The sequence below is a fragment of the Spermophilus citellus genome, assembly GCF_964194105.1.
Source record: "Spermophilus citellus genome assembly, chromosome: 2".
Taxonomy (NCBI): Eukaryota; Metazoa; Chordata; class Mammalia; order Rodentia; family Sciuridae; genus Spermophilus; species Spermophilus citellus.
Window position 1 is genome coordinate 8,502,641 of NC_138183.1, and position 27,545 is coordinate 8,530,185.

Here is a 27,545-nt window from a genome sequence, read left to right on the forward strand (position 1 = left end):
GGAGACAGGAGCCCCCTTCACCCAAGGCTAACACAGTGTGGTAATTGCAGCACAGTACACAGGAGTAATCTGGGCCTGGAAGGCAGACCTGAGCTCCAATTCCAGTCCCTGCACTTCTCGGGCCCAAGCATGTGACCTCCTCACTGCAGGGCCTCAGGAGGATAGAACAAAACATGGGTGCCTAGCAGGTGAAGGCTCGCCACATATGGTAGTCATCATCTCTACTAAATTCCTAGAGATAAACATAAGGCATTTTGGGCATCCAAGCAGGATTCAGTACCTCCTGTGGGGATGGGAAAGGATTCCTGGAGGAGGCAATGAGGGTAGCAGGGCCTTGCAGATATGCTCACAGAGTCTCTGCCAGCAACTGTCAGGAGTTTATGGAGACCAGGCTTGGTGCTGGGCAAGTGCCCTATTTTGTGAAAGAGAAAAAGGACGTACTGCCTAATTATATACCAAGTGGCTTGTGGTTGAGCCCCAGTAAAATGACAGAACAGAGTATGAAGAGGGGTTTTAAGTGTCTGGAAGATGAAAAGGTGATGGATAAAGTCAATCTTGGTTCTTTAAGAAGTCAAGGAAGCTGGTCGCCTTCCTTGGAAAAGGTTAACAGGTTGGCCAACCACAGGACTGAGGAGCACTGTCTAGCATCTGTGGGTTGGTTGCAATTCTGGGTCTGATAAGTCCTCCCAAGATGTTCCCGCTTTGAACTGAGAGCCCTGGTCATCCTCAAAGTGTCCTAGGGGTGGGGCAGGGGGCTCTGTGCATCACCCATAGCCACATCCAGTCTCGGGCACCTGTAACGGCATCCCTTAGGGAGCCCCAGGGCTCCCCTCTCACCAGTCCCCAGCAAGCTGTGCACCTCTACCCCCAGTGAGACCTCCATAGCCCCTCCCGGTCTAACCTCTTTTCTTCTTTGTTTTAAGTCCCTGTTTCTCTTCCTGCCCACCTGTACCACCAGAAACCTAAGAGTGGGCACATGCTTCTTAGTGTACTTTGGAAAGCAATATTGTGACGCCTGTTTATCTTGAGGTCAAACCAATACAAACAGAACCCCCTTAAACCCTTCATGGGCCCTAAGAGCTCTTGGAAGGCCCCAGACTATATCAAGTGCATTGAAGCCACACCCACCTGGCCATCTCACGTATCTAATATAATTTTTACTGTAACAATCTTGAAAGTATTTGAATAATTTTGCTTTTGAAATTATTTGGCTAAGAGTAACTCAATTAATTTATGGTTAACTCTGATTTCTCAGCAAACAGCAGGCATGTTCAGAAATTCATGGGAAATGAGAAAAAAATTAACCTACAAATTGTTTTCAAAAGTAATAACATTTTTATGAAAGTTAAATTTAACAATTAATGAACTTGACAAGATGTTACACTTCGTAGAAATTTAATTATATACCAATAAATTTCAATTTTGTAGTTTTCTTTTCATATTTGACAGCCAATAAGTATGTTTTAAGGCCTCAAACATTTTCATAAACTCCTGGAAAGGCACTGTGCCCACCACCTGAGGACTAAAGCAGCCTCAAGAGCGGGCAGAGCACTTGGACCCTTTCCCTGGAATGACTGGAAATGGCATTCATGATGTAAATGCTGAGGCTCTATAAGAACCAGAGGCCTTTGGCATAAGCTATTCCTGTATTCAGGTAATTGTTTTGGACTCTGGTTCAGTAAAAATTAGTGGCTGACGTAGAACATATATGGTCATCATCAAACTATTATTCCACCAAGCTTCTGGATAAATGAGTCTTGAGCAACGACAGATAGACTGGTCATCACAGACCCTGCCCAGTGCCTGTCCTGCCCTGGTGGGACTCTCAGGAATTCTGCTCCTGGCTAGGGTGGGACTCACACCTAACAGCCCATGTGCCCTGGCACTCAGGATGGATAAATGTGAACAGGAAACTCTAGATCCAGTTTTAACAACTAGTCACTTCGATTAGGAATATGTTTCCGGGAACAGAAAAATGACTTTTTGGAGAAAGGCCATCAGTAAGAATGATTGAAAACCCACATACAGTTCTCATGCAAAAGCAGGTGACTTGGTGATATCACAGAAGCCTCTCCCCAGGGGTTTAGGGACTAACGCATTCATGGGAGCAGCTCCCCATGATGTCAGCACAGGCTCCAGGGTCCTCTACATGGCCAAAGGTGGTTGGGTTCTTAGGTTTGGGGCTGGGCTTAGGAAATGAAAAGTCGGTCAACTGCTGGCCAGCCCAGCTCATGACCCAGAGGGCCTCTGCCCCTCTTGCTGCTCCTCAGGGGGAACTGCAGTAGCTCTGCTCATATATTCATGGTGTGGGGAGCCCTCATTGAAAGCTGCTGCAGTTCGTGAACCCATTTCAATGCTGGGGCCTAGGTGGGTGAGCTGGCCTGACACAGGTCCAGCCCAGACCACAGAAAGCAAAGAGAAGAGGAAGTTACACGATGGCCTGGCCTGGCTTCTGGCTCTAACTTGCCTTTACCAGAAAGGCCCTGACTGGAGGTGGTGAACACTGCATTGGCCATCAGTGAAGTCTGGTTTCCTGGGCGGCTGGTGTCTTGATGCCTCTATCCAGAACACCAGAGGAGGGGAAGCAAAGAGGGGCTTGGCAGTTACCAGGGCTGACACTGGGGTTCGAGAGCCCAACACCTATATCTCTGCAGGAGGGATGTGCCAGCATTCCTTCTCTTCCTGGCCCCAGGTCCTGTGTCCTTCCTGTGCCCTTGCCACCCCTCTAGGGAACCACACTGGCTCGGCTCAGCCATGGCAGCCGCATGGCCCTTCACGTGGAACATTCCAGCTGTGGTGTAAATGTGGTCTTTATAGAGGTGAGGTTGGGGCACGTACACTGCTCTGGGCCTAGGTGCTGCCGAGTTAGTATTGGCCTGGTTCTCTGGACAGAGCCGCCCTCTCAGAAGGGGAGCCAAGTCAAATAGTGCCTGGCGCTCGAACTGTTCTGGAGGGAGGGTTTCGCCCACTGCACGTCAAAAATTTAGCTTCCTTGACAAAAAAGATTTCCATTCTTTATTTCAATACATCTTTGTGGCCTTTTCCGCTGAAACTCTGACTTTTAAACTATGCCTGTGAAAAATATCTATTAGCAAATAGCTTTATATTTAGACTTGGAAATTCAAAATATACAGTGATGTTTATGTTTGTGTGTATGTGTGTGTGAAGTGGGTGGGGAGGGAGAGGAAGAGACAACAGAGACAGAGGAAAGGGTATGAACAACTTCCACCATGTCAGCTTTCACCTATAACAGGAGGAAAGAGACTGTGCTGAGCACTGGCTCAGGCTGGCCTCTTGGCTGCTCCACGTTGGTGAGACCCTTAGGATAGCCAGTGCTCCTTCCCCATTATACAAGAGAACTTGAAGCTCAGTGAGGAAACTGCCCAAGTCATATTGTGAGTAGGTGAAGCCACCAAGATCTGAGCCAGTGGCTCGTGACTCCAAGTTGGGAGTCCCTTCTTCAGCGCCACACTTGCTCAACCATGGGCCTCCCCTAGCTCCTGGAGGCATTATGTGTAACAACCTGCATATTGGCCTTGTGTTATTTATGTTACAGTTGCAGAATTCTGGACACACTGCACATGACAGGTGTGCCATTGCATCACTCCCCTGCTGCAGCTGTAGGTTGCCCATCAAATCAGGAGGCTTGGGCTTGGCCATTATTTCATTGCTGCCAGTTTTTCAATGCAACCTATTTTTTGAACAAATTTTCCCTCATTGTTTGCATTTTTTACATTTGCCACAGTGTCTCCAATGTAAGGAAAGGAATGCATATGGATGTGTGAGATTTGGTGGAGGTTTTCGAAGAACTGTTTGGGGCTTCAGTTTTTTATTTTATTGCTTCTTTTCAGTTATTTATAACATTAGGATTCATTTTAACATAATTATAAAAGCATGGAATATAATTTGCTTTATTTCAGTTCCTGGTACTCCCCCCACCTCTGGCCGCTGTTCCCTTGCCTTTGCTCTACTGATCTTTCTGCTATATTATAGAGTGTGTGTATTTTTTTAATTAGCATCTTGTGGATGTATGTGATGGTGAGAACTACAGTGGTATATTCATGCATGTGCACAGGGGGCACAGTTCTTGCTGAAAGCCAACAGGCCTGAGTATCAAAGAACAGGCTGCAGGGATATAAGAGAGTCTTATCTAACAGCATGAAATGCAAAATGCTTCCTGATTTATACCTGCCCCATGACTCTAGAAGGACATAAATTAGAAAATTACTAGATTTGCCTAAAAAAAGAAAAACAAAAGATGAAACTTCTCCATCATAAGATACTTAAAATAGTTGAAAAGTGTGTAAAGGATATTAAGAAGTCAATAGGAAAAAAAAAAAAAACCCAAAGCAGACTTTTTAAAAAGGGGTTTAACACCTTACTAAAGAAGAACTGTTTTTATTATTATTTTTTTTGACCTGGATGACTACCAGGTTAAAAAAATAAAAATTTTTAAAAAGTAGTCCTTAGGACAGAGAATGTAGCCTGGGCCCCCAACCCTCAAATTCACTCTGGTTGGGGGAAAACAAGATTGCTTTGGAGTCAGGACTCTGGACCACCCAGACCATCTGAAGACAAAGACTCACCCTGCACCTTACTGGCTTTGTCACCTGGGGGTCCCTTAATGTCTCAGGGGCTCTGCTTTCTTCATCTGTAAAATGAGGAGCCTGCTGCCACCTCACTGGAGTGTGGGTAGAGGGAACATCCAGACAGGGCTTGCCCTGAGCCCAGCACATGTGTTATCTACTGTTATTATTCATTGCTATTATTACTATTCCAGACAAGACTCTTTTAGAGCTCTCGGTCATAACCTAGGGCTTGAGGGTCCATTTACCTTCTGTTCTGGAAACTATACAAAATTATGTGAGTCTGTGCATTTTTCTAGAGTCTAGAACTTTCCCCAAATTCCTAAAGGGATTGGAGACCCCAAAACATTTAAAAATACTTTCTTTTTAAAAGGAACCCTTTGTAGGAATGCCAAAGGTAAAGCTGAAGCCATGAAGGAACATAGGCTTGGGCCACAGGACTCACCTGCTACCTCTCACTGGCCTCCAAAGGCTCCCTACGTGGTAACCCCTTCAAGGACAGCCTCTCTACTGCATGAGAGCCCACGAGCCCAGTGGCTCTGCAGGAGAGGCCCGTGGCTTGGTTAAGTGATGTTATTTTGCAGGCCCTGGGGATCTTCCATCTCCAGCATGAGCATCAACCGCCCCTCCAGCATGGCTGACCTGGCGAGGAGCTGGGTGGCCTCCCACGCCCACTGGCGCTCTGCTCTAGCTGTTAGGGACAGACTCCTATTCTCTGCCTTGGTCTCTGGAGCATGGACCAAACACAACCAAAACCTTTTTCTCCTTCCTGAATGTTCTTCCTGGAGGTCTGGCCTCCCTTCCCCAGGATGGATATTGAAGAGGGCCAAGGGCAGGAAGGGAGGACACAGCCACTGGTGCCATGCCTTGTGCTGGGGTGGGATGCATGGGGGCCGGTCCCGGGCCTCATATGGGAGAAGGCTGGGTAAAAGGGTGAGAAGCACTCTCAAGGAGGAGGCCTGCAATGATTGTCAGCACCCAGGCCGCCCTAGGTGCCCAGAGCAAGGCGGCTCTAAGATGGATTCTCTGGAAGAGCCCGCTGAGATGTCCAACAAGGACAAACCCAAACCTCACCCATCTGACCATCCATCATGTGTGGGCTAGCTAAGCCAAGCATCAGCCAGGACTAAAGCTGAGAAGTTGGGGCTTCACAGGCAAAGCTGAGTGTGCCCCGACCCCAAGGAGGGGGAAAGACAGGATTCCTCAGGAAGTGGAGTGAGAGGAGGCAGGCAAGGCCAGTTCCTCCTCACGTCTGCCAAAGCAGCCATGCTCTCCTGGGCTTCTGCAGCCCTGTGGGGGCTGGGCCACAGTTAATAGCTGTTGAATAAACATACACACTAATAGAGCAAGATGAAAATTTCTAAGCCCTTTTGATCTTAACCATTCTCAGTCTGAGAAGTATTTTAAAGAGCCTGAACCAATGTGTGGTGATTTTATGTATTTTGAACTATGTGGCTGAAAGACCTGGAAGACCTCCTAATGTTCCATGAGATGAATAAGGAGGACCCCAGCTTGTCTGGACCTTAGTGACTCAAGTTAGTACCTTCTTGTTGCTGAAGTGACCAACCTTAGAACAAAGGAAACAAATAATCTCTGAAATCCTGACAACCCTGAAGGATGTAAATATGATGTCCATTCTACAAATAAAGGAAATCAAGGGTGGGGAGACGTGAGGAAGCGTGCTGGGAGGTCACAGTAGGAGCCAGTGAGGGCAGAAGATGGGCTTGAAGTCCTTACTTTTATACCACATTATTACTCAAACGTGCAAGACAAAAACCAGTTCCCTCAAACTACACGCCTGTGGCTTCCTGTTGGAGCCCTGCCAGAGGATGTGCCTATCTAGGGTACATCTGGGGCTGTGGCCTTGTGGCAGGCAGCATGTGACATGTGCACATCTGTGTCCCTAGGCCCATGGAGAGACTGCCTGCAGGCCCTGGAGGATGGCCATGACACCAGCTCCATCTACCTGGTAAAGCCTGAGAACACCAACCGCCTCATGCAGGTGTGGTGTGACCAGAGACATGACCCCGGGGGCTGGACTGTCATCCAGAGGCGCCTGGATGGCTCCGTCAACTTCTTCAGGAACTGGGATACATATAAGGTGAGACCCAGTGGGGCCTGTTTGCACTGCCCACAGGTGACTGGCCCACCCCAAGGCAATCAGAATGAGGACAGGGCCATTTTTGCAAACACCAGGGCGGTAAGGATAGGCTCCTACTCTGCCTACTGCTAGCACCTGTCACAGGACAGCAGTTTAGAGTTTGGACCACCAAAACACCACAGGGCAGAGGGACTGCTTGCTCCAGCCTGGGTGTGGCAGACTCTTGCTTCCAGCTTGGGTTTCCATGGGTATGACTTATTCTTGGTGCCCAGAAGGGGTAAGGCCTGAGGCTTTCAGCCCTGGGAGATCCCAAAGGGCTCCTGGAGAGAATTCTGCTACTACTGGAGTCCTAACTGCAGGGCCCATCTCAATTTGTAGGGCACTGCAGTGCTCATCATTGTAGAAAGCAAGGCTGCACCCCACTCTCCTTCTTCTGGTACTGAGGACAGCCTAAATGGCTCGGGCCATGGGAGTACCCACAGGGATCTTGTACGTGACCTGGTTTAACCTCCAGCACTTGAGGAGGACACTGCTGTTGACCCGGTCATAGGTGACAAGGGAGAGTTCCTTGCTCACAGCTACATAGCTGTGACATGCAAAGCAGTGACTGCAGCTTAGCCCTCTGAAACCAAAGCCATGACTCCCTTGGCCATAATGCCTCTACATGTGGCTCTGCCACACCCCCTTCTTGGGTCTCTCTCTGTCTTGGCTCCCTGGACCACCTCCTGGCCAGCCTGTATTTCTGCTTCTCCTCCATATCCCAGCTTCGAGGCTCCTGGAGTCTCTCCTCCACACTTCCTCCTCTCCTGTGGAAGGACTGTGTCCTTCCTGCTCGTCCTGGCTGGACCATCTAGGGAGGATAATGATAGCGCCTTGTTCTTAGGGTCGGCACGGGGGTTAATAAAGTAACCTGGTGAAGTTCTTGTGACAGCGCACACGTGCTGTAAGTGCTCACCAAACCCTAGAAATGGTTACTGCCAATGAACCCATCTGCTTACAAGACTTTGGTGGCCAACATGCAGCTGATGACCTTAAAACTACCTGTCAAAAACAACAGTAAGGTCAGCTAAAGATGGCGGTGGCGGGATGAGCCAAGTAAAGTTTGTAGCTTAAGCCCCCCCCCCCCCCCCCCCCCCCGTGTTAAAGGAAGAACAGGTGAGGCATTGGCTGTTGGGAGGAGAGCAACAGGGTCAAGACAGAAAACCATAAACCACATGATATTATCAAGAAAAACTCAATTTTTGATGTCAGAGCCAGAAAAATTGAACAACTACCAGAAGCAGAAAGGAATCTACTTGAACAAGCATCTACAAATATTGAACTTAATGCTGCTCTCTGGGGCCTAACGGCAATCTTTTTCGGTGCATCTTGCATGTAACACAGGTCCAAATAGCTGCTGGCTTACCAATGGCAGTGCTCCCATTTTGACAGTGAATGTATCTTTCAAAGGTTTTGTAAGCATACCTCTGAGTACAGGTGATTTGAACTGTGAAACCTGTACTGTGATACAGGGTGGACCGGTTGATTTTGTTTTAGGAGGTCTATACCCTGTTTTCTTAGATATACCTGTAACTGGTGGCCTAGCAGCCAGGTACAATCAGCCCTGCTGCCAGAGAAAGGAAACACCTTCACTTACTGGACTAGAATTTCTAAGCTTATCTTTTCAAAAATGTTATTTCCCATTTTACTTCAGACTATGTTTATAGCATACTTTGGGTCTAGACAATATAAAGTACTTATAAAAGCCCTTCAGTTACCTGAGCCTGGCCTAGAAATTCACTGATTTGAAGCAAATGTATAAACAAAAATAAAATTTTAAAGATTAAAAAAAAATTGCTAAAACCTAGTAGGTTTTCAATCTCGAAGGGATCCCGGGTGGATGTGACATGTCCCTCACAACTCACACCTGTCTGGTGTGCTAGGGCTTATGTGTTACACGCACCCACAGCAGGGAGGTGAGGACTCTGTCCACGAATGCCGGCCACATGCCTACTGTGTGCCAGGTTCTCAATTGACCACATTGTCTGTGATCCTGCAGCAGCATGTGGGGAAGGCAATAGCATCCTCAAGTGAAGGTGAGGAACCCAGGACTCCCATGATACCTGGCCCAGAGGGGGCATGGTCTGCTCTCCACATGACCCCTCTCCACATGTTTGATGCACAACTGAGGTTCAGAAAGGTGAAGTGACTCTCAAGTCACACAGCCACCATGTAGAGGAGCCGGGATTGGAGCCCAGGCCTGTCTCTGGCTCCATTTGTTTCCTGGGCTGCTCTACCCAGGCTGAGGGTCTGGCCGCTGGTAAGGACACTACAAGCTCCAAACTCATGCTCTCCCTTATCTTCCCCAGCAAGGGTTTGGGAACATTGATGGAGAGTACTGGCTGGGCCTGGAGAACATTTACTGGCTGACAAACCAAGGCAACTACAAACTGCTGGTGACCATGGAGGACTGGTCCGGCCGCAAGGTCTTTGCAGAATATGCCAGCTTCCGCCTGGAGCCAGAGAGCGAGTATTATAAGCTGCGGCTGGGGCGCTACCATGGCAATGCGGGTGACTCCTTCACCTGGCACAATGGCAAGCAGTTTACCACCCTGGACAGAGATCATGACGTCTACACAGGTAGGAAAAGTGGAGTCAAACCCAGGAGCAGGGCAGGGAAAAGAGGTCAACCAAAGCCAGAGGCCACAACCCGAGGGCTTGGGAACAAGGAGTCTCTCACCCTGTTCCCACCTCTTGAATATCCCTTCCTTTACCAACTGCCCTCAGATTCTCTCTGCAAAGCTGGGTTACAGTGGCACTTACCAAAAGGGAAAGGCGAAGAGATGGACACTCTCCCATGCCAGGCTGTGCCCTCCTCACCTGTCTGAGGCAGACACGCCCTGGGTTCCAATGCTGTCCCTACCTCCTCAGCACACTGCACAATCTCCCTGGGCCTTGGTTTCCACATCTATAAGTAAGGACAATACCTACCTTGCAGGGCAGGGAGAAGGTTAGAGAGAAGGTACCTGATAGGACTCAGCACACAGCAGGGGCTTGAGTTAGCATTGATGCTAGCGGGCTCTTGGCCATTACTGTGTCTAACATGTAATGTTAATGCAATGTGGAGAGGAAACCAGATAGGATACATGAAGTGATTTGTTCAAGGTCATGTACCTCAAACCCAGGACTTATATTAAGTTTTAATTAGATAAAAAAAACAAGGGAGGGGGCTGGGGTTGTGGCTCAGTGGTAAAGCGTTGCCTTGTACATGTGAAGGAGGCACTGGGTTCGATCCTCAGCACCACATATAAATAAATCAAGGTACTGTGTCCATCTACAACTGAAAAAATGTTATAAAAACAAAACAAAACAAGGGAGAACACAGGAAATAATAAGATACGCAGATACAGTCCTGCCATGAGTGCTGACATCACACTTCCCCACAGTTGATGCCTCCCAAGGCCCCAAAATCAATCTGTAGGTTGGTGACCCCTGTAGCTAGCACCACCTCTGGGCTGAGGCTGAGTCTGCTTTCCTGGGTGAGCCTGGCTCCTCCTGCCTGGTCTTCCTTTCAGTCCTGGTCTGAAAGCAAGTCTTCCCACCTTTGTACTCAGCAGCCTCTGGGGACTGTCCCAGGAATGGCCTGTGCTTTAGGCATGCCCTAATACCTATGCACTGTGGTGAAGGAGCTTCACTCCAGGACCCCAGGCAGCCACGCTCTAGCAGACAGGTGTCCTGACATTGGGGAACAGGAGAGACGCGACCCACCTGTCCTCGCACTACACTGGTACTGTACTGACCCTGGTAGAGAAGCAGGCCCTTGCTGTGCCAAGGCTTCTGAAAGAGCAGGGCAGGAGGATGACCCTCAGCACCAGGATAGGGTCTGCTGTAGACTTCTTTGGGGTGACATTGGGGAGCAGTGAGAACTATGTGAGGGCTCCTTACCCTTGGAATATGTAAGGCCAGAGCAGAAGGGGCACCCTGGTGAATGGGAAGCAGACCATGGTATGCCACGGGTCTCCTTACTCCCCAAATGTAGCACTGCCATTTGGTCCGTGTAGCCTTGAGCTGAGGCCCCAGAACAGCTCTGGGAAATCTGGGGTGCCTGGGGCTGATGCTCTCCTCCAGCTTTCTGCCTCAGGCTGCTGTGACCGTCTCATTCTGTCCCAACATTTCCACTGGAGCAGGGCTGCCCCTCCATCAGGCCCTCCAACCCCAAGCCTGGCAGGAAAGCTCCTCTTAGAGGAAGGAGTCCCTTCCCAGGTCCAGTCCCCCCAATTGAGCAGCCCCAGTGACAGTGGCTCCTCTGGTCCTTCCCGCCCTGTGGGCACTGTGCCCCTGCGTACCCACTCACACTTTGCCCACGCTTCTTATTGTTCTGAACTGCTTGTCCTTGGCAGCAAAATTCAGCATGATGTGATATGCCAAGAGTTTTATGGAATATCCTTCTTTTATGAAATAACACAAGAAGTTATTTGGATGGAATACAGGCTAGGGAAGAAAAAAGGGGCATTTCATCTTTAACACTTACTTTGTCATTCTATAAAGACTTAATACAACACTTTCCACTCTTAAAATCCTAAGAAGCTCCCTGCTCATCCCCCAGGTCACTTTCACTTTCTCCAGACCTGAGGTGGGGGTAGTGGAATTTTTACCATCCTCTAGGAGATGAGGATGATGCAGGAAGGGAGGGAAGCCATTGGTCTGTGATCTCACAGCCCATGAGTTATAAAGTCCAACTGGCTCCAAATCTGGCCTTTGACCTCTGCCACAGAAGGCTCATCTCTCCAGCAGTCTTACTCTGAAGGCCTCCTAGAGAGGATCTTGCGGGAGACCTGAGCACACCAGGGACAGGGCACAAAGCTTGCTTCCAGGGACCTCCTTGCACCCTTCTCTCCTGCAGGAAACTGTGCCCACTACCAAAAGGGAGGCTGGTGGTATAATGCCTGTGCCCACTCCAACCTCAACGGGGTCTGGTACCGTGGGGGCCATTACCGGAGCCGCTACCAGGATGGAGTCTACTGGGCTGAGTTCCGAGGAGGCTCCTACTCACTCAAGAAAGTGGTGATGATGATCCGGCCCAACCCCAACACCTTCCACTAAGCCACTCCCCTCTGGATCTCCCGTGGCCATCAGCAGGAGCCTGCCCAGCATGCAGCCCCAGCACAATGAGCAACTACTCACCAGCTCATCCTGGGCTGCAAGGACTGAGAGCTGGATTCTGTTTTTTGAAGTCACTGTGTCAGATAATGAAACTGAACTGGTACTGTGTTCTCTGTCCCTCCTCTACTTTCCTTCAAATCAGACAGCCCCTCATGTTTCTAGGACAGGACTGCAGACAACTCTTTCTTTAAATAAATTATCCCTACAATAAAACACCATTGCAAAATACCTTCATGATATACATGTGCATGAGCCTCTCCATGCACTTAAGTGTATGCCACATGTATATGCATTACATACTATCACATGTGATATGTCTAGATATACATATGGGTTTGCTATATATACACCGAAATGCACTCCAACTCTCAGACATTAAAGTCATCCCCAACTTTGCTCTTTGAAGGAAAACATTTCCTTGATGCTGTGTTTCTGGAGCCTAAGGGCAGATCACAGGCTGTGTAGCCCCGATTCAAAGACTAATCCTCGGTGTTGGCGCACCTGGATTCTTCCAAGAATGTCCACAAGGCTCATCTCTCACATAGGGGTTCCTGGCTCCCTCTCTTAAGAACCCCCTTGGGCACCCACTCAAATTTCAAAAATCATTTCTGTTTTTAATGTTTTCTCTGTTCTCAGGATTGTTACCACCTTCCACCCAGTTATTCACTCACCCAGCGCCCTCTGTGTCAGTCCCCTGCTACCTACACATTCAAGGCGCCCTTTCTCTTTACCCATTGCCCATCCTTTTCTACCACAAGACCTATCCTTCCAGGCAAGAGTCCGCCACCTCTGAGTAGGAACAGTCTGGGCACAGGTTCTGGCCAGGGAAGGGAAGGCCAGGCCCAAAGCTGCACTGGCGGCCATGTAGATTGTGTATTCAGTTCTGTATCTTCCGCTCATACTTTAGCCTCCATGTCATTTTCACCTTCACCCAATAGTAGCCTACCTTGCCAGAGACACTCAGCTGAAGAGACGTCATCACTAATGTGCTGGGGCCCCCAGATGGCTACAGACTGGAGATCCCATGCTCAGGTGGACCAGAGTCTGCACCTCATCCCCCAACTACGCTTCTCTGGAGGACAGGGGCCACCAGATTCCTTGGTTGGTGCGCTGCAGCATGGCGGCTTCCTGAATCCTGCCAGTCTCAGTACTACCGGGACGACTGCCAAGCCAGGGGCAAGAGATGAGTCAGGAAGGTGAGACCCTCCCCGGTGGGCACATGGGTCAGGCATGCGAGATGTGGGGCTTTTGGTACTGTCCACGTCTGAGTGCGTGCCTATTACCTCAGCAGTTCTCACAAGTGTACCATGTAGCATGTTTTGTGTATATAAAAGGGAGGGTTTTTTAATATATTCCCAGATTATCCTTGTAATGACACAAATCTGCAATAAAAGCCATCAGTGCTACATGATGCATCTACCCTGTGTGTTACTGTTTTAGACTGCTTTCCCGGGGCCTCTCACATTGGGCCCTTTAAGATTTGGCATCTAGGGCACATGCCCAATCCATGCCTATGGCACTCTCCCTATCTGGTTCCTGCCTGCCCCCTCCTGATCCCTGTGCCAGCACCTCAGCCAGGGTGGCTCTCTGGAGCCCAGCTCTGCGCTTCTAGTTACATTCTGAATACTTCCAGTGGGTGTCCTAAGAGCACCTCACAGCCGGGCAGGCAATCTCTGAGACATGCTCCCCCAGGCCAAGCCTTCCTCCCCACCACATCCTCTGGCCTCCTCTCCCCCCACCACTGCAGTGGGTGCCCCACCAGGAGCCTCTATCTCCCTCCTCCCAAGCCACACCCCCCACTAGGCACCAGAACTGTCTCCTACTACAACAGATCTGTGACTTGGGAAGGCAGGTCTATACATGATAGGAAACCTTGAAGCTATAAAGGAAGAGACCAAGGGATATGACTTGAAATTTTTTTTCTGTCTTCCAAAAAAGCAAAGCAAAATAAAACACTACCAAGATTGGGATGCAAATATCATAAGAAAAAAAATATTTGCATGTAAATAGCAAATCCAGAATTAATACTATGACATATTCCAAGCTTTCAAATTAAGAAAGATACAAATACTGTGATAGAAAACTTGGCCAAGTATGTGAACAACCTTAGAAGTTGCAAATGGCCAGTAAACACGAGAAGATGTCAACTGCAGGGAGAACTAAGGGGTTGCACTGAGGGAAGGGTTAGCCATCATGTGTTGCCTCTCAGACTGGCAAAGACAGGACTGAAGTATAAACTGACTATTTTTTCAAGAGTAAGCTGGTGATATCAAAGTTTAAAATGCATTTAGGTCCTTAGACCCAGCAGTTCTTCTTTTTTTTTTAAGATAGAGTGAGAGGGAGAGAGAGAGAGAGAGAGAGAGAGAGAGAGAGAGAGAGAGAATTTTAATATTTATTTTTTAGTTTTTGGCGGACACAACATCTTTGTTTGTATGTGGTGCTGAGGATCGAACCCGGGCCGCACGCATGCCAGGCGAGCGCGCTACCGCTTGAGCCACATCCCCAGCCCCAGCAGTTCTTCTAAATCATCAAGAATACAACTGTGGGAAAGCCTTCTGGAGTTGGGTGTAGTTAAGGAGACTTTGTGTGTTTGGTGCTAAGGATGGAACCCAGGGCCTTGCAATGCTAGGTAGGTGCTCTGCCACTGAGCTATACCCCCAGTCCCAAGACTTGATGTTTGTAAAGCTTATTACATGCTTAAAAATGGACTTCTATTTTTTATTTCACCTTCATACAACTCTGTGAAGGAAGGATTATTATTCCCATCTCACTGAAGAGCAGGAGGCTTGAAGCTGAGGCTTGAAATCAAGAATGTGCCACCAGGAGTTAATCCAGAAAGGACTAGGTGTTGGCACTGAGGACAAGTTCTTAGCCCTCCTCCTACCTCTCAGTCAGTTGCTTGGTCACAGGGGAATGCTACCTTGGCCCAGATCACAGCCACACCTCCTCAACATCTGGAGCAGAGTTGGGAGATATAGGAAACTTAGGCAAAGGAAAATGAGGTACACCCTTACTGCTCACTGGCATCATATCCAAACCCCAAAGCAGAAAGTTCTAGAAAGTCAAGCTAGTCAATATGAAGAAGTCCTTTATCCGAGCTACCTGGGATCCAAATAAAAGCAGACCATAATACCAACTCCTACTCCCCACCAAGCCCTATCCTGGCACCCAAATCTGGGTATTATCCAAACCATACCCTGGCTATATGGAGCAGAGGAGTAAGGTCCTCAAAGATGTACAGCCTGCTTTCCCCAGAGTAAAAATGAAAGGGAGGAGGTCAGTTCACTGGGTAGCACCTGGAGAAAGATCACGGGAAAGGGAGTTGGGCTCAGGGACCCGGAGGTTGGGGACCTTGAGCTATTCTCACTAGCAGACAGCCAGTTAGCATCTGGAGGTCTGCCCAAGTCAGATCAGCAGTGCTCCTCTGCCTTCCAGCCAGCAAACTTGTCAGGCCTATAATCACAGAAGTACTCCATGGTTGGCACCTCTGTAGACCTAGATGGATATCAATAAAACCCAGACTTCCTCCAGTGCCAGCCAAACCCCCACATCCCAGTCTTGGCCAATACTTTGACCAGTAATGGTCCCCAAGCAGGTGCCACTGAACAGAACCCCCTTCTCCAAATTTTACCAGTGTGAGCAAGATTGGAAGAGAAACCTTCAAAGGACTGGAAGCAATGACAATGGGAGTCCTCCATGCCTAGAGCCCAGACACTCAGGAGTCCAAGGGGTCCTCCCTGAATTCCAGGACCACCTCACCTGCTTCAGTCTTATTGAAATCTGTTAAAGAAACCCAGGCAACTAGATTAAATAAAAAGGGCACATTTTGAGTACAAAGATGTAAAAAGGCACTCCCTCTGCCTCAGTTTTACCTGGCAGTCCCAAGACTAAGGACAAAATAATAGTTGCCAGGATCTCATATTCCAGAGCTTGCAAGGTGCAAGATCATCACCACAAAGGAACAACCTCAGGCTGCAGCTTAGTGTTGCCCACCTGAATTCTAAGAAGTGCAAGGAAAAGATCACGGGGTGGGGGAGAATGATGTGTCCCTATGATATGTCCTCTGCCACACAGGAAGAGGAGATGTCTTCCTTACCCCAAACCATGTGAGAGGGATGACAAGGAACCACTCCCAGAGCTGGTGAGGCGCAAGCCAGCAGAGCAGTGAGGAGTGTAAGATTCTGGAAGCTCCCAGACAGCAGGCTACCTGGATGACAGGGGTGGGGGCAGGGCAGCAAGTACTGAACAAGGGAAGCAGCAGTGAGCATCAGCTGAGCTGGAGGAGCAGCATTACCCTACCAGGAGCAGGTGAGGTGCCCAGAGAGAGGCTAGGTAGCAGAAAAGAAGAGACGGAGTTCAGGCTGCGTGCCAGGGACAGGCAGGTACAACTCTGGAGGAGAACCGAGCAGCCACGGAACATGGGCTCTTTCCTGTCGCCTCTTCTGGCCCCTGCTCCAATTCCAAGGGCCAGAAATCTCTGTGGGCAAGTGGAGGAGGCAGCGGGGCTGGCCAGAATTCAGCGAAGAAGCTGACCTGTGCTCTCCCCAGCTCCAACTGGTTGGCTTTAGGAGTCCAGACTCATAAGTGCTACACAGGACTATCTGGAATGACAGCATTGTCAGAAGGAACTGGGCTTTGTCAAGCCTGACACCAAGAAGACCAAGGGGCCTGCTGAGTTCTCAGCTTTGCTGGGAAAAGAATTAGTTTACTGAGACGCTTGAAAGGACACAGCAGAAAAAATAAGGTTGGTTTCTTCTTCCACCTGACTGAGTCCAGCTCATTTAATAAGCTGGTTATATAAGGACACGAGGTATCTCCCTGAGTCCACGGGCCGGGATGCAGCTGGGCCTCCCGAGGGCCAGGACCAGAAACTGCCTGGAAACCCTTCAGGAAAGAAGGCGGCACCCTTCCCCGCCCCGCTCCTCTCCCCTTCCTGCAGGATTTCTTTCTTGGTTTCTCACTGTGCACCCGTCCAGAGTACCCTCACTCTCTGTCCCAGCAACAGCCCCACCTGGCTTTCCTGAGTTCACACGTCCCCCAAGTCTGAGTGCCAGCATCTCTACATTCCCATGCCAACTCCTGGATGAAGAATCTGATTGGCCAGCCAGGGCCCTGGCTCAGAGCTGGGCTGGGTGGAATGAAAGCTGCTGCTGGGGCACAATGCTGTGCAGGAGACAAGGAAGTCCCAGGTTCCCAAGGGTGGGGGTCATGGGATGGATCTCTATTCAAAAAGGGGTTTAGACTATACTCCAACTGTCATTGGCTCCTATCCTCTCTAGAGACCATGCATACTTTGCCAACTAGATGGATTCCATCCCATTACTCATGTGAAGGGGTCCTGTTTCCCAGGCTCTCCCTACCTGCCCACTGTCCTTTCCTAAAAAGCACACCTAACCCTTCCAGGCCCAGCTGGGTCACTAAACATGATCCCTGGCTATGCCCTGATGGGGCTCCTCCTGCCCTTCCTGGGGACACTGGATTTCTCAACAATCTCTGGATAAGAGAAGCAATAAGCTCCCCACTGCTGGGGCCTTCCTGGCCACATTTTGCTCTGGGCAACACTGATACCATCTATCATTATGGGCTACTTTCCATGTTCCAGGGAGCATGCAGGTTTCTAAATTCTTACAGCCCTTTAAGATGGGTTTTATAATTACCCTCTCTTCAACATAGAAAACTGAAGCTCTGTGATGTAAACAACCTGCCCAAGAAGGTGCAGCCTGAGAACCTGGGAACGTCAGCACCATGGGTCTGGTTCCTGAGCTGCCTTCATGGCATCTACCACTGCACTCTAGGAGGAAGTGATACCACTGCTCCATTTCTACTAGCCATGGCTCAGGAATGCATCTGAGAATCATGGTGGTCCTGAGCTCCTTCCCACAAGAGTGGCCAGCCTGCCTGCCTATGCAAAAGCAGCTAGGGGACAGCAGGTCCCTAGATGTCAGGAAGCCAGTCCATGGCTATTTGCCCAATTTACTTCAGAGCAATGGGCACAGAATAATAGAGGCAGTGATGAAGAATATCTCATAGCTTCTTGGGCCTTCCAACAGCTAAAGCCACTGGACCTGCCTTTCTCCTCTCCCTCCTATGGGACAGAAAGCCACTTGTCCTACAACCTGCAGATTCAACAACCCCAGCCTTTAATGCTCAAAGTGTTTCTCTGTGGCTAGTCTGGTATCACCTCATATACCAGTTCTTCCTGGCCTGAGCCTTGGTCTATGTTGTCTGGTAGCTGGATCCTGGGTATGGTGGCTTATCTCCTATCTGTGTACCCTCAGGTATGTGGCTTGCTAACCTTGGTCTTTCTCAGATTCCAGAGTCAGGCTGGTACCAGTACTGACCTGGGATTCTACCCCTTATGGACACAAGCCTTGATGCCAACCATCCCGACATTCAAGCATCTTGTCTCTCCCTACTTGGGGCATCGTGGGCCAGCTCAACACACATGTGGGAACCAGACACAGATTATTTTCCTGTCTGCACAGCCTCCCAAAGCACTTCCACATGTGGCCCCTCCTGGGTGGGTGGCCATCTGGCTGTCCCATGCCCTGCTGGCTGATGGTCATGATGAGTACGACTCCATGGGAGGGTTAGAGGGTTCTCCCTTTCCCTTGCTGAAGTGCATCCTGAAGCTCAGAGACATCTGAGGAGAGGGATCCTTGCCTATAGCTGTCCTGAGCCTTAGCAGATATGGGAGTGGCCCAGAGCCTGAAAAGGCAGCTCCTGTGGAGGAAATGGAATTAGAATTCCCTTTTGAAACCATGTGATGGCAGAGGCCTATCCCCTGGCTATTTCAATGAGGGGAGAGGATTAGAAGAAGCTCACAGTCACTTTGAAGCCAGGAATTACTGACCAGACCTAGGCAAGTGTGTTGGGCCTAGATTTAGGTCGGCCTCCTCTCCACAGGAACCCAAAGCCAGGCAGCACTTCCTCATGGGTCAGGGCAGTGCAGGGCTATGTAGGGAACCAGAATCAGGGCCAGATATTGAGGAAGCAGAGGACAGCTGATTAGTGTAGAAGACCTGAAGCCTGGCTGCCTAACCCAAGAGAATTGACAGAGAAGTGTGTATTTAAAAAGATGCCATCTTCACCTGTCATTTCAGCTTAGGAAGAGTCAGAAAGCAGGCATGCCCATGGAACGGGTGGAAGAACAACGGCAGCCTTTTTAGAGTTCATCCCAGCGGTGGCTACCAAAAGGCTGTGACAGTATTTGCCCTAGTGGTTCCACATCTAGCATTCCATGTTTCAGACCAGTAAATATACAGACAGGTAGAAGGATATTCCCCACTGTGCTATCTATAAGTGGGAAAAAGCAGAAACCACCTCAATGATCATCAGAGGGGTATGGCTCGCCAGACCAGGACACACCCACACATCTACAGGTGCCAAGGAGCCACTGAAAAGAACGAGAGGAGGCTCTATACTGGCTGCCACTGAGCAGGATCTGACATTTTAAGTGGGAAAAAAAGTAAGGAACAAAACACTATATATCAAACATTCATTCCAACTCTGGGTAGAAAGTACAGTACCTTATGCACCCTCCACGGCACAGCTGCTCGTGGCTGTGAACTGGCACGTCTGGAAGGGCCCACGCACCAGCTGCTAGCAGTGGTGCCTCTGGGCAGGAGAAGAGGAAGAATGTGATTTTCACTTTTCACTTTATAGACTTCTTTTTAGTGTGAATGATCTTTACAGCGAGCAATGTGTTACTTTTGTAATTTTTAAAAGTCTTGAAAAGAATGTATGGGAGACCAATGCCATTCACGGGCACATTTCTTCTGGGTGACTGTAAGGAACGAAAACGCCTTAATTTCCCCCAGACAGGCATCCAGGGCCTCCGCTGGCCTGCACACACGGCAGTCCAGAGTCCAGCGTACACTTCGTCTGCAACCACATCCTTTCTGTGGGGAAACTTCCAGTCCCCGACTAGTCTCCCCAGGCACCTTCTTCCTTACAAAGCTGTGAGAACTTGTCATTTCCCAAACTGGCAGCCACCTTCTCCACCTATTGCATTTTCCTCCCTCAAAATTAACTTTTGGGAGGGGCCTAGAACTTCCTGCTCCCCTAGGGTCAGTCTCCTGCATGTGGAGTGTAGTACAAGATTGGGCAACAGACTGGGCAACAAGGAATAGCCAATGTGGGGTAGTGATAAGGTCATGTAACATCCTAGTTATGTATGTGTTGCTATGCAACAAATGCCCCAAACCTTGGCAGGTTGCAATGAGTATTCATTATCTTGTAGGTTCTATGGATCAGGAACTTGGGCATATTTTAGGTAGTGTCTCTAGCTCAAGGCTGCCCATGAGGCTCAGTCAAGCTGCTACCTGGGGCCTTGGTTTTATCTGAAGGCTCAACTTTAAGGTAGGACCGTCTTCCAAACTCCCTCCATGGTTGTTGGCAGCCCTCGATCCCTGCCACATGGGTCTCTCCATGGCATTGCCAAGCACATCATAGCTGGATTCCCCCAGGATGAATGACCCAAGACAGTAAGAAAGAGCAAGTACTCAACATAAAAAGGACATTTCTTTTATAATTCCATCTCCAAAATGAGTCACTTTAATCTGACTCTTATTTATACTTCACTGCTATGACATAAGTTAAAAATAGTGCTTCCTTCAGAGGAAGGAGTGTGGGGAGGATTACATGAGACAACACACATAAAGTGTGAAAGAATAAACATGAGTTGTTGTAATTACTAGTAGTTAGTTTCTAACCAGAGATCCAAAGAGTTAAGGAAGCCAGAGAAGAACAGGTGTCCTGGTGAGAACACAGGCTCTTGCTACAGAGCCACACTTTTCTCTTGCACACAATGGGTTTATACTCTTACCTCCTATTGGGGTGTCAGACAAAACCCAAACCAGAAAAAGGGTGAAGTAGGTCTTCCCCTGGCCCCAGAAGACAGAAATGGACAAGACATTCCAGCTTTGGCCAGCAAGGCATGCAGGAAGCCAGCCGGCCCCAGGGCTCCTTTCCTGACCTTCCTGTTTTCCTCCAACATCTCTATGGAATCAGATGTTGACTGGAGGATGCACTAGTTAAGGCTGGGTGGAATCCAGCCATGGGCATGAAGTCTCAAGTTAACTGGTATCTGCCTGGCCTATGATGTTGGGTAAGTCATAGGTTAAGGTTTTTTATTCATAAAATGAGGATTTTAAATAATCTAGCTAGCTTCTGAAAGGACTGAGGAAGATTATGAAGCCCCAGAGAAATGTGGATTTTAAGGTAACAAATCTTGAGATTGCAAAAGTAAAAATGATCTTTTCCCTTAGGGAAGGGAGAGATTTGGAACAATATGCAATTAACCACTCTATAAAATAATGGAAATGTTTCCTGCATTTTGATTGGGGATAGGACATTTTTGAGATCATTCTATTGACTAAGAAACAAGTTTGAGCCTGGGACTCTTCTCTGCTCACTAGGCGTGAGAAAAGGTTGAATATCGTGACTGAGGGAAGGGAAACCCTGATCAAAGACTGTCCTGGGCCAGGGAGGGAGGGTAGGATTTCAGCTATTTGCAGCACATGGCCATCAGGAAGAGAGGAGAAAAGGGCCTGGCCATTGCTCTGCAGACAGACATATCAGAGTCCAAGTTTAGATTTTTCTTTGTGGCACTGCGGTCTCCATATCCAGCCCTCCACCTTGCTGCCCCAGCTGAGGAAGAAACCTGGCTCTTTACCAGGTCAGCCAGAGAGCCTGGCTTGGAAGGGAGAGCCGACCAGTGGGAGGGGTCAGAGGAGTGAGGCCAGGCAGTGAGCAGAGGCAAGGAGCCACAACCAAAAGGTGCTGAGGAACAAATGAGTGCTCCTGGGAGTCCTTGGAAACGCTTGGGGTGGGGAACTGAGAAAAGGCCAGATTTCCTGCACGTGGAAGTATTTTAGTTTTGGAAAAAGGAAAGGACTACCCTAAATGCTGGCCCACTTGGGGCCAGCCAGATGACACTATTGCTAACCCTGATGTGGGCGCTGTTGGATTTGGTCTGGGGGTGGTTGCCACAGCAAAGAGGCAACAGCATGTCTCAGTCATCAGCAACTCTGCAGACTGGGCCTGACTGCTCCATCCCTCCGGCGCTTGCTCTCTCCCCTCTACTTTAAGGGTGTCCAAGGCTCAATGCACATGGTGATCCTCAAAGCCCATGGGCCGGGACGTGCTCAGTGTCTCCATCAGGTATAAGGGCTGTGCTCACCAAAAACTGTCTTAGGTCTTTCCAAAGCTTTGCTCTAAAATGAACTATTTGTAAAGGCCTTTCCCTGGGCCTTCACTTTTTCTGAACTACAGTGATTCATCACAGGCCTATCCATGATCCCCTAACTATCCCTCCTCTAGCCACCCCTCCTAGAAACCACTTTCTGCACTGCAGCCAAGACGATGCATGCTAAACGCAAATCCAGCCCAGCTGTACCCTTATGTAAAATTCTTTCACAGTTCCCTACTGCTCTCGGTTGGTGGGTCAGGTCAGAGCCAGAGCTGCCCACTCCCAGTGTCCAGGCCCTCCAGCAATCTGGCCCCTCCCTTCCACTCTGGCCACTTCTTGTGACACCCTCCTCCCCCTCCCCCTCCTCCTCATTCTTGGCTCTCCAGACAGTTTTTTTAATATGTTTTTCCTACTTCAGGGCAAGTTGTTGTCTTTGAGGGGGATTTTAGCTCCTCACCTCTGAACCCAGGGTGTACAACCTTTAGAGCTCCCCTTCCCTCCAGAAACCCCTTCCTGGTAACCCAGACCAGGAAGGGTGCCCTTTTCTTTGCTCCTTTGCCATTCCCTTTAGAGTGTTCAACTCATTTCCAGTTTCTTCCTCATGGCTAGTGCTCAAGGCTGGATGGGGAGCTTTGCAAGGGCAGAGGTGGCATGTGGTTGATCCACACAAGTCCCTGCTGAACCCCAGTGGCAGGGCACACCCACCTTGTGGTGGGACCTACCACATGCTGCCTGTTATTCTGGGGGTCTCTGGGGCATCAGAGCATATACTTTCTTTTGATCAAACACCACTTCTTTTTTTTTTTCTGCCATCCAGTGTAGCACTTTATTTTTTGTCAGTTTATAGATTATTTAATTAGATCACTTCATTATAATATAGTACAAATATAATTAGAGTACGGGGCACAAACAGGCTGGTGAAATAGCTCAGTTATTATCTGTTCCCAATTATTTGAAGGTTCTATATCTAGAATAAATAGTTCCTAATTATGAATGATTTCAATCAAATGGAAATTTACTGTATAATATGCAAACGCTGTTTAATACGGGTGGTTTGATGGGATTAGGTCCTCTGTAATATCCCAACTCTACCCAGTAGGATCTCAATGATGGACTTGTCGTGCTGCTTTCAGAGTCCACAGGTCTGACCAAAAATGCATTATCAGCATGAAATATCCTGAATTCACTATTCTTTCTTTTTTTAAATTTTAATTTGTAATATATGACAACAGGATGCATTACTCATATTATACATATAGAGCACATATCTCTGGTTGTACACAAAGTACAGTCACATCCTTCCTGTTTCTTCTTTTTGAAAACTATTTGAGGTGTCTGGCTGATTAGCCCAGAGTGTTTTACACTCACCAACAACTTGCCTTTGTTTTAAACTTCAGAATTTATATTTGAAAATAGAGGCTTACTTTAAAAAAAAATGAAGGGTTTGTTTATTTGAAGAAATAACTTAGGATCTCAAAATTTCCTTCACATATTAGAGGTCTGGATAGGTTTACCAAGAATGTCTAAGTTTTCTCTTATTATTCAAAATTGTCATGATGCCTGATTTTTTGTTTCTTGAGAGATCACAATTTTCCACACTGCTACAATACTTTTAAATCAGCTCTAAAGCATTTCAAATCCATCACATTCCTAATTTTATTTAGTTATTTCCTGGAAGGAGTAATAAGTAGTGAAAACCAAACACCCCCTAAATCAATGCAGCTATTTAGAAATAGGTGGTGTAATCATTCTTCAAACCTCTGTCTGCTTTTGTTATCATTTCATCGGAATTGGGTGTTTATGGGAGTTGCTATCACACAAAATTAGCTGCAAAATGTTGACTGTATCTCCCAATACTATTTTCACACTCTGAAGTAAGTTGGAAGAAACTAGATGATTCAAAGACAGTCTTATTTCTTAAATGTAATAAATTTTCCCCTCTGTGTTTTTTAAATTATGTTTCACAAGGAACCCAGGACACCAAAGTGCAGCCAACTGGCTCTAAAGTTCACTAAAGGTTGGACTACATGCCCACGCAGATTGGCAACAGTGGCTGATATTACGTGAGGGCATCTCTCGTGGATGACACAAGAGTAAAGAGTCACAGAAACCCAGTTAGCACAGAACCTTCCACAGAGAGTTAAGAGAATCATCACAAAAATAAAACCCACATTTGCTATTAGAGGCAAATAGCCACTGAGGCGGGAGCAAGGTCTCAGGCAGGGGAAGCAACAGAGCAGCTGGAAACATCAGAGAGGAGCCTACGCTCCTCCCAGAGCAGCTCCCTCCCTCCCCAGGAAAGACCTACAGGGAGGATTTGCCAGGGAAAAACAAATGGTTGCAGACATTTTTTCCTATTTTGTACTTTCCAGGAATTATGTAACCATCACTTTTTAGATAAACAAATCCATCCCCATGAAGGTTGGGTTTTCAAGAGGAATCCAGTATTGAAAGAAACCACAACCTAGGTTTGGGCAGGGTCTGTCCATGGCATTCAGATGAGCAAGTGGAGACCCCAGCTGCCCTCAGGACAGTGGCCCCACTGAGCCTCAGAATGAGACCTTTCTTCATGTTTACTTTTCAAATTGTGGAGCTCCCAAGGTAAACCCTCATGCGCTGTCCTGAGAATAGAAAGCCACTGGAGTCCAGGTGCCTCCTGTTCCTCCCTCTGACCTATATATATCAGGGTCATTCTGCTGCACTGTGAGGAATGATCATCACAAGACCGGGGACAGGAGCAGGGCAGTTCACTGCACTATCAATGCCAGAGCAGGAAGGCCGTGCAGGAGAAAGGAGGCCTCCAGGAGCCAATAGGAAGCGCCTGCCAGGAACAAGGCAGCTGAAATGAGGTGATGGAGGGCAAGGATGCTGCCTCGTCCAGACGCTCTAAGTGGCAAGGGGCCCAAAGGCCAGCTTAGGCTAGCCAATGACACTGAAAGCCTAAGACAGCCTGACTGGTGATGCAACAACAAGAAAGAATGGCGGCAATTCATCCATTTCCTATAGTGCCAGTGTCATTATAGTCACATATGACAGAGGACATGTAGGTGACAACTGCAAGGGAGGGGTAGGAAAATACTGACCTGAACAGTGGAGGTGAGAAGTCGGGAAAGGGCAGTGTCGAGTGCCCAGGCTCATAGCCAGCACTGCTAGGCCCCTTCCTGGCTTTGAACTTTCCAGTAATGTGACCCTAGGCCTGGGCTATTGTGAGCATTCAGGGAGGTGATGCACACAGAAAGGTAGGCAATAAACAGCAGATCTCCTGATCACCCCTGTTACAGAGGCCATCCTAACCATGCTGGACTTCATCCACTAGTTGTGCCACACATGGTACTAGGCTGCCCTCACCCTTGTTCCATCAATCCCATCCCTCAACTGAGAGCCTCGGGCAAAGTGGAAATGGACTTGGAACTATGCACATTAACATGCCCTCCATTGTGAACCCAAGAGGGGATTTGCCAGCCATCAAGTAGAAAGACAACTACAGTTTACTGCAAACTGGGAGAAGGGTACAACAAGAGAGTGAGAAAACGTGAAAAGAGGAAGGAAACACAAAATGAAATTCATTTCAATTACATGACATAAGACTAAACAAATGTGAAAGACTTACATGGCCCTACCAATAAACAAGGTCTCTCATATTGGGTCCAACTAAATGTTATTTGATCACATCTAGAACAGGGCAGCTTAAAATTAAAATCTAAAATATAGACAAAGATTTATAACATAAATGCAATAAAAATAAGATATAAATTAAGTGTGACCCAACTAATATCAAAGAAGCAAAAGCAAGTAAAAAAATGGAACCAAGATTATTTTGTATAGGACACTTTGCAATGAACTTACAACTATTATAAATGTTTATATAATAAACATATATGGCAGAAACTACTAGAAACACAAGGGGACTCTAACTTATATTTCTGTTCTTGATAGACCAACTTTTCAAAAATTTATAATTTGAATATTATAAGGCAACTTAAGAGAATTTTGAAAGATTATACCTTCTTTCCCAGAACCCATGAATACTGATCATGTATTAACCCACAAGAAAAATCTCAAAAATTTTTTAAAAACCTAGAAATCACATAGGTCATATTCTAAAAAGATGAAAGACCAATTTTTTAAAAAACCCAGTCATTCAAAGAAATGTTATCATAATACCCCAAAAGTTAAAACAACTCGCAATGAATTGAATGAATGAGTAAACAAAATGTAGTGTATCTATACAATGTAATATTATTTGGCAATAAGAAGGAATGAAGTACTGATCATACTTCATACTCCAACATGGATGAATTTTTAAAACATGATGATAAGAAAAGAAATTCATTTATTTCAGATAATTTCTATGATATAGTTTATATAAAATTTTTATAACAGGAAAATCTATGAAGACAGAAAGTAGATTAGTGGTAACTTAGGGCTAAGTTTGGGGGTGTGGCTAGAGAGAGGGAAAATCAGTGTCTACAATGATAAAAAATTTCTTTTGGGGTTCATAAAAATGCTTCAAAACTGGTGGTGGTAATGGTTGTACAACTCTGTGGATATACTAAAAACTGCTAAATTGCACTCTTTAAATGGATTATATATTAATTATATTTTAATAAGTCTATTAGGGAAAAATACAAGCCCTTGAAAATTTTTAAAAATCACCAAGTAATACTAGAACATAAATTTAAACTACAATTATAGAACATTTGTATCAAAACATGTACTATGTAGCAAAAACAGCACTTGGAGGATAATTTATAACCTTAACTGTTTCCATTACTCAAGAATTATGTGTGATTCTTTTTTATGTATCACTCAAAAAATTGCTGCCAATTAGACAATGTTAAAATGCTTTATCATTAATTGAAAGGTACATCCTAATTTCAAAGGTGCTAAAATGTGGAGAGAAAAAACACTTCATAGAAAAAAATATGGTAAACTAAAAAGCAGAAAGGCAGTGTGACTGATAAACACATCCAAAATCTAATTCTTTGGAAAGAACAATGGATAAACCTTTGGCAAGACAAATTTTTAAAAAGAAAGAGAAAACAAAAATCTAAACTATTAGGAACACACACACACACATATATATATATAAAATCATATAAAATGCCAAGAAGTTCAAATTTATAAAAAATATACTATATAGTGCATTATGGTAAAATAATTAAATGGGTAAAAACCCTATGCTAATAATTTTGAAAGCTGGAATCAAATAGACAATCTCTTATTAAAAAACAAAATTTCCAAGTTGGATTTAAAAGAATTAGAAAATGTAAATAAAAAATGCTTATGGAAGAGATATATCATGCCAAAGATTAAAGAAAAATTGTACTAGATCCCTACAAATATTAGGAGTCACTTCTATGAAATCTTAGTTTTTCCTTATTATTAAAAACTATTTTACATCATAAAACCAAAAAAATTAAAAAATTAGCACAAAACTGAAGCCCAAACTAGCAGAAGCATTTTTTTTTTTGCCTATCAAATTGGCAAAGATTAAAAAAAAAAAAAAAAAAAAAGGAAGGAG

The 27,545-nt window shown here is 46.9% G+C and overlaps 2 protein-coding genes and 1 pseudogene across 9 annotated transcripts in view; 2 read left to right on the plus strand and 1 right to left on the minus strand.

Annotated features, from left to right (window-relative positions):
* ANGPTL2 (angiopoietin like 2) overlaps positions 1 to 13,240 on the plus strand; it is a 34,232-nt gene extending 20,992 nt beyond the window's left edge. For both annotated transcript variants that reach the window (XM_081281974.1, XM_081281973.1), the window contains exons 3-5: positions 6,494 to 6,687; positions 9,036 to 9,306; positions 11,570 to 13,240. In XM_081281974.1, coding sequence (XP_081138100.1) covers positions 6,494 to 6,687; positions 9,036 to 9,306; positions 11,570 to 11,769 — 665 coding nt within the window. In that variant the 3' untranslated portion in view covers positions 11,770 to 13,240. The remainder of the gene's footprint in view (positions 1 to 6,493; positions 6,688 to 9,035; positions 9,307 to 11,569) is intronic.
* The window catches only part of RALGPS1 (Ral GEF with PH domain and SH3 binding motif 1), a 271,882-nt gene that overhangs the window by 103,124 nt on the left and 141,213 nt on the right, over positions 1 to 27,545 (minus strand). The gene's annotated exons all lie outside the window — the stretch shown is intronic.
* LOC308634362 (transmembrane protein 126A-like) lies at positions 7,668 to 9,028 on the plus strand (annotated as a pseudogene). Its single transcript has 2 exons — positions 7,668 to 7,748; positions 7,868 to 9,028. The product of its transcript is annotated as a transmembrane protein 126A-like (transcript).